We start from the raw sequence: 6,975 nt of genomic DNA on the forward strand, positions 1-6,975 counted from the left end.
TTTCCAGAGGTAAATGTTGCAAAACTGGCGGTGGTCAATGCGTCTCCGAGGTTTCAATCGTTATTTCTCCGACGTTTCACTCGAGTTTAGCAAGTTTTGTGGTGATGTTTCCCTCTCCTTCACTCGAGCTTAACGTGTTTTCAATTGAGTTTAACACGTTTTCCGGCGACGATTCCGACGTTTCGGACTATCTGTTTCCTGTTCGTCACTTCTCAGTTGCTATTTTTTTCATTTCTCTCTTCTCCGACAAAGATGGCACCGGCAGTGTTAGTGTTGGCAATATATTGCCGGCCGCTGGCGGTGGTTGAGGATAATGGTTTCGGGATGGCTTTAGATTAATAGATTTTTTAATATTTGTTAATATTTTACTTAATCTTACTTATTTTATTTGTTTATATACTAAGTATTGTAGTTTATTGTGTGATTAAGTGGATTGATTATGTGTTTGTGTTTTACAATGTAATTGTTAGTTCTAGTATTGATATTGTATTATTTTTAGAAGTGAAACTTATTTTTTCAAAAAAAAAAAAAAAACAAAGTCTTCTATGAAAAAAAAAATAAAAAATAAAAAATAAAAAAATAAAAACTGAAAAGATTGAGATTATCAAGAATACTGTTTTTCATGTATATATTAAGGCTTCATTTATTTCTACCCCACTTCCACTTCTTCCTACCCTCTAATCATTTTTCTAATCATTGTTTTTACTAATTAGTTTAATGATTAAATATTTTTACTAATCATCATTAGTTTAATAATTAATTTATGATTAATAGTTTTTTTTAATTCACAAATAAATCTATTTATTATAATATTATTTAGTTTATTATAGATAACTTATTAACACTATTTTTAATATAAAAAATATATAAATAATTTTATTTGATTAAAAAATACGACACAACAATAATAAATTAATATTTCGCATAATAAATAATAAAAAAAAGTTAAAAATTAATGTTTTTTACAATTTATTTTTATATTTTAAAATTTAGATAACGTATTTAAAATCTATTTTAAAATTAAAGTTTATATTTTAGAAAAAAGTATAGAAAAAAAAAAACATGCATATGATTATATGATTATGAATAAAATGGTTAACGAGATATGAAAGAAAAAGGAATTGAGCAAACAAAAAACAAGTTAATAGTATTTAATAAGATTGTTACGAGGATATTTACATATAATATGAAATTAAAAAAATGTAAGTGTGAGGTTATAAAATGTAATATAATAAAACTAGATAGCCTGTTCAACGATTCCATCAAAGTTTCGTAGCAAGCTTCAGGCGATTTCGTCGACCTTCAGGCGATTTCATCGACCCTCAGGCGACCTTCACTCAATTTTTGTTGCTAACAGTGCAATGGTTTCACTCTCATTCTCTTTTTCTCTGACGATAATGGCTTCACGTGATTTCCGGCGAGCTCCACTCTCTCTCTCTCTCTCTCACTGTTTTGTTTCTAGCGATGCTGCTAGCCTGCCCAATGCTCGTTCTTATTCTCTAATTCTGTTTCCGATGACCTTCTCTTTCTCTCTCTCTCTCTCTCACACACACACACACATACACACACTATCTTGAATCCGATGGTGTTTAGTGGTGGCGAGCGAACATTTCAGGTGATTTCTAGTGGTTGTTAGAGGTGGTAGTGAGATACCGGCAATGTTGAAGATGGTGATTGGTGGACATAGAAATTTGTTAATTTTTTTTATTAATTATAATCATTTTATTTTCATTGATTAGTTTATATAAAATGGATCGGTGGGGTTGGAACTGTTTGGGACTCTCCAAAGATGGAAGCACGTCGTAGATGGAAGCACAACCCAATATTTTCCTAAGGTTGTCGCTCGACCTAGTCGGTGGACTAGGGTTAACGAATTAATCGGCTAGGTAGATATTAATCTGGGACCATTAATTGCTAATTTGTTGAATTTTAAAAAATTAAATATGACTAATATCATATCAAAATTTATAAATATTACTAATATCACAAAATAGGTTAATATGATTAATACAACACTAATCATGTCTCAAATAGTTTTCATTGAGATAAAACTTCTTCAAAATAAGCTTACAATAATAAAATAATATTTTAACGCAACAAATAATAAAAAAAAAGTTCAAATATAAAATAATATTTGATGCAAAAAATAATAAAAAGGTTCAAATACATTCGCACTTAGTCTTTAATATGTATCCAATGTCTTTCAGAAGTACGAGATCTAAGTTGATTGTATAAATCAAAACGCGGCCAATACATAGTTTGCCATGTAGATGCAGACAGACTTTTATAGGCATTCCAATATGCTGTGGTAGGAGGCATTGGGTAATTTCCTTTCAAAAACACCAACATATAATGAATATCGTTTACAAGTACCAACGTAATGGCTCGATGGGGTTGAAACTCTTCGGGGCCTCTCCAAAGAGGGAAACATGTCGTAGATTGTGCGTGGCTTAAACAATGAACGATCACGCCAAACTTGTTGGCAATCAAGTAACCAGTCAAAGGCATATGCAACCAATGTCGCCGGAGAGGTGCAGGTGACTCAAACCAACGCAATGACTGGTATACCTCATTAAACCCGTCAGTAAAAACTCTATGGTATGCGTAATATTGACTCTCTAACTCTTCAAGCAATTGTTTTCGAATATAAAGCCACTGGTCTTCATTATACCCCAAACAAACAACTACCGCTCGAAACCCACAATTTCCATCACCTTCTACATCATGTATATCGTCGATGTAATCATGAAATATATCTTGAATACCATTCATTTGGAATGGATAATGCCTTCGGGGTTCATCATTTAAGTCAATCCCACACGAAAAGCTATGACGTTGGGGTTCATCATTTAAGTCAATCCCACACGAAAAGTTATGTCTTTCAGGTTCTTTATTTAAATCCATCCCATTAAACTCCGACGTGGTTGAGAAGCTGCATCTACGAGGAACATGATTTGGAGGATTGACTTTCTTTTTCTGTTGTTTCTTCACACTTGGTCGTCCACGTGTGTTTTTTTGAACCGTAGGTTCTCCAACATCAGTTTTATGCGGATCATATATCTCTTCTAGTTTTCTCCTATAAAACATTTTCCCGCCTTTTGATTGCTTGTTGAAGTTTTCTTTATATTTATCCACTACATCATCGCAATTAATATCGTCGTCAACTAAAGATGTCGTATCTGAAATATCAAGCTTCCTCCAAAAGATATCTATTGAATCCAAGGGTATACTTTCACCTGTATTGAAATATAAAATAATTATTTATCTAATATTTAAAAATCTATTTATATGTTGGTAATTAAACATACTAACCTGAAATCGAATAGAAAGAAAGCATGCAAGCACATGGTAACCCACAATTGTTACGTAGTTTGCAACCACAATTTGTGGAGTCTAACATTACATCACCCAACCTTTGAACCTCTCCTAATATTATATCTAAAGCTTCGTTTGAAACATGGCCCCGCAACAATTGGAAACACGATAAGTTATGGTGATTGTAGCGAACACTCAAGCTATTTTCAAAGCTTTCATAGATCGAAGTAAGTTGTGATTACACGACTTGATTAATCCGTTGCACAAATTTATCAAGATTAGAGTTTGAAGAGTTTAAAATTTTCTTTAACTTGGAATGTTGACTCTCCTCTCTATTGGTCGTGTTGTTTCCAAAATTGAGATGTTGATCAACCCAAACAGACACAAACATTTCCTTGTACTTATTTAACCATGTATCATCTATGTATCTCATAACACCTATGAAGTAAAATAAATAAACAAAATAAGTACATAAACAATAATATGAAGGTTGTGATTTAGAAATATAGTTAATAAACAAACTTACGTGGATAATTTATCAACATTGATTGTAGTCGTTTGTAGTTTTCCGTGTATGTCATCAATGTTGGAGACTCAACTAGTAATTTCCATAGTATTTTAAAAGAGGCACGGTCTTCATCCAATGTGATAATCTTGCTGGAAATTTTTAAAATGTTTTGCTCAATATGCCATCTACAAAGTAACCGTACCGCATCCGGAAACACTGTTTCACATGCATTGATGAGTGCCAACTCTCTATCTGTGATTATTACACGTGGGTGCATACACTTATCGAGTATTGACTTTACACAGTTTAACACCCAAGTATAGTTGGCTTCCTTTTCTCTATGTATAAAGGCAAAACCTACAAAGAATGTCTTTCGAGTTGAGGTCATACCAACAATTTCTACAAGCGGCTTATTATATTTGTTCGTTTTGTAAGTGGCATCTATCATCAGCACATGTGGAAATGCACGCCATATCTTCCAAGACGTTGGATGGATGAAAAATAGATTCTCCAACTCATTTGAATCGCCTGTAGTAAGCTCATACAAATAATTATTGGTGTGCAAAAGGGACATAAGAACCTGCATTGGAGTTTTTCCTGCTTGCTCGCGTCTGCGGATCTTTTGCTGTGCGTTATATATTGTTTGAGCTACCGATACATTATTTTCGTTTTGCGCCTTTAAGGTTGACAGAATATCACGTGGCGCCAAGTTCTTTCTTGTTAGATCTTCCACCAAACGAGTCTCGTCAACAAATAATCGTCTTACATATGGATGACCCTCCATATGTTGTGCAGGCGGATGATTATCTAATCAATTAAAAATTAAATATGATGCCTTATTCCACCCGTTAGATAAAATAAAAATAAAAATAAAAATTAGAATGACATTTTATGAGTTTCATTAGTTTTTTAATTTTCAAGTTATGAAAAAATAAAGCTAATTCTTATATATATAATCCATCGTTAGATAAAAACAAATGAAGTTTAATTCTATAAATGCAAAATGACTTGAGGCAGTGAAAAGCCACACCCCAGCAACAAATTTATTTCATAAAGTATGGAGATTGTAAACTGAATTTATAATTTGTTTTTGAAAACTAAAAATATATTATAAAAATTTAATTCATCATTAGACAAAAACAAGAGGCCGTGAAAAGCCACACCCTCGAACGTTTTCTTTTAATACTTTTATAAAGTTAAAGGGTATATTTTAAAATATCCTCAAAATAAGTGGGTTTCAAATGTAAATTTGTAGAATATAAAATGACTTACTTCTCTTTCTGCCCTACCAAAAGTGAATGCAACCGTCCAATAGCGATCCAATGCGGGAGAGCAGATTCCGTCGTCTAGAAGAGATTTTTGAAGTTTACGTAATCTTTTTAAAAAACACCAAAAATTAATTGTACAAAATTTTGAAGTTTATGTAATCTATTAAAAAAACACTAAAAATTAATTGTACAAATTTTTAAAGCTTATGTAATCTATTAAAAAAAACATCAAAAATTAATTGTACAAGTTTTTAAAGTTTATGTAATTTAAGTGTAAACAACATATATGCATAAATGAAAAGCAGACGTTCTTTTGTAAACATTATATTTGTAAATTTAAGGAAAAAAAATGACGATTCTTTTGTTAAAATAAATAAATATATATGCAGAATCTTTATATATATATAAAGGGTAAACAATGACATTTTTTAAAAATAAAGAGGTTATTAATGTAAATTTATAAGGTATAAATTCCTTACTTTGTGGTAACCCTTGCTTTAAAAACGCAGCCGCCAAGAGTGAAAGAGAGCAGCGATTTCTTGCGGCCAATGATTTCCGGCGATTAGCTTTTTCCGGCGGACCTCATGAGATTTCCGTCGACCTTCACCTTCAAGCGAGCATCATGTGTTTTCCGGCAACAGTTCGGTTCAGTTCATGAGTTTTCCGGCAACACTTTTATCGACTACACACATTTCTGGCGATAAATGTTGCAAAACTGGCGACGCTTCCAACGTTTCGGACTATCTATTTCCCGTTCCTCACTTCTCAGTGGCTATTTTTTTCGTGTCTCTCTTCTCCGACAAAGATGGCACCGGCACTGTTAGTGTTGGCAATATATTGTCGGCCGCCGGCGGTTGTTGAAGATATGGTTCCGGGATGGCTTTAGATTAATAGATTTTTTAATATTTGTTAATATTTTAGTTAATCTTACTTATTTTATTTGTTTATATACTGAGTATTGTAGTTTATTGTGTGATTAAGTGGATTGACAATGCGTTTGTTTTTTACAATGTAATTGTTGGTTTCAGTATTGACATTGTATTGTTTTTAGAAGTGAAACTTATTTTTTCAAAAAAAAACACAGTCTTCTATGAAAAAAAACTGAAAAGATTGAGGCTATCAAGAACACTACTTTTCACGTATATATTAATTGGCTAATAATTCTGAAATTTTCAAAAACTGGAATAAACAAAAATCAACTACCTAAAAAATAATAATTAAAGGGATATGATTACTGAAAGTAGGGTAAGAATAACAATACCCATATATTAATTAGCTAAAAAAGTTGAAATTTTCAAAAACTAAAATAAACAAAAATCAATTATCAAAAAAATAATAATTAAAATGGTAGGATTAAGCGAGGTAGGAATAACAATATCCGAGAAAAAAAAAAAAAAAAAAAATTGGCGTTTACATTTTTATCAATTAGGTGGGGTCCAGATTTTAGTGAGCTGTCAACCGACCATGCATATAAATATTTAAACATCAGGCCTAAGGCTGTAAATGAACTGAACGTTCGGCGAACCGTTCGTGAACTGTTCGGCGGGAAGTTCGTTTATTTAATAAATGAACGAACATGAACAATGGTCTTGTTCGTTCATTTATGTTCGTGAACGTTCGTTTATGATGTTCATTTACGTTCGATTATGTTCGTTCGTTTAAGCTTATTTATATTCATCTATATTCTATTATTTTTTATTATATTGCTATATTATATGTTCGTTTATGTTCATATATGTTCAATTGTGTTTTTTTTATCTTTGTTCGTTTATGTTTGTTCGTTTATGTTCGTTTAGCATGTTCACGAACATAAATGAACGAACATAAACAAAGTAATTTGTTAAACGAACGAACATGAACAAGAAAATCTCGTTCGTTTATCCG

The 6,975-nt window shown here is 31.9% G+C and overlaps 1 protein-coding gene across 1 annotated transcript; it reads right to left on the reverse strand.

The window, feature by feature from the left end:
• Positions 1 to 3,553: 3,553 nt before the first annotated feature.
• On the reverse strand, positions 3,554 to 4,607 carry LOC145010250 (protein FAR1-RELATED SEQUENCE 5-like). Its single transcript, XM_078968815.1, has 2 exons — positions 3,842 to 4,607; positions 3,554 to 3,753 (listed from the first exon to the last, which is right to left on the reverse strand). The coding sequence occupies exons 1-2, from the start codon at positions 4,605 to 4,607 to the stop codon at positions 3,554 to 3,556; spliced, it is 966 nt and encodes a 321-aa protein (XP_078824941.1).
• Positions 4,608 to 6,975: the final 2,368 nt, after the last annotated feature.

The sequence above is a fragment of the Lactuca saligna genome, chromosome 8 (assembly GCF_052625555.1).
Source record: "Lactuca saligna cultivar CGN05327 chromosome 8, ASM5262555v1, whole genome shotgun sequence".
NCBI classification, from domain to species: domain Eukaryota; kingdom Viridiplantae; phylum Streptophyta; class Magnoliopsida; order Asterales; family Asteraceae; genus Lactuca; species Lactuca saligna.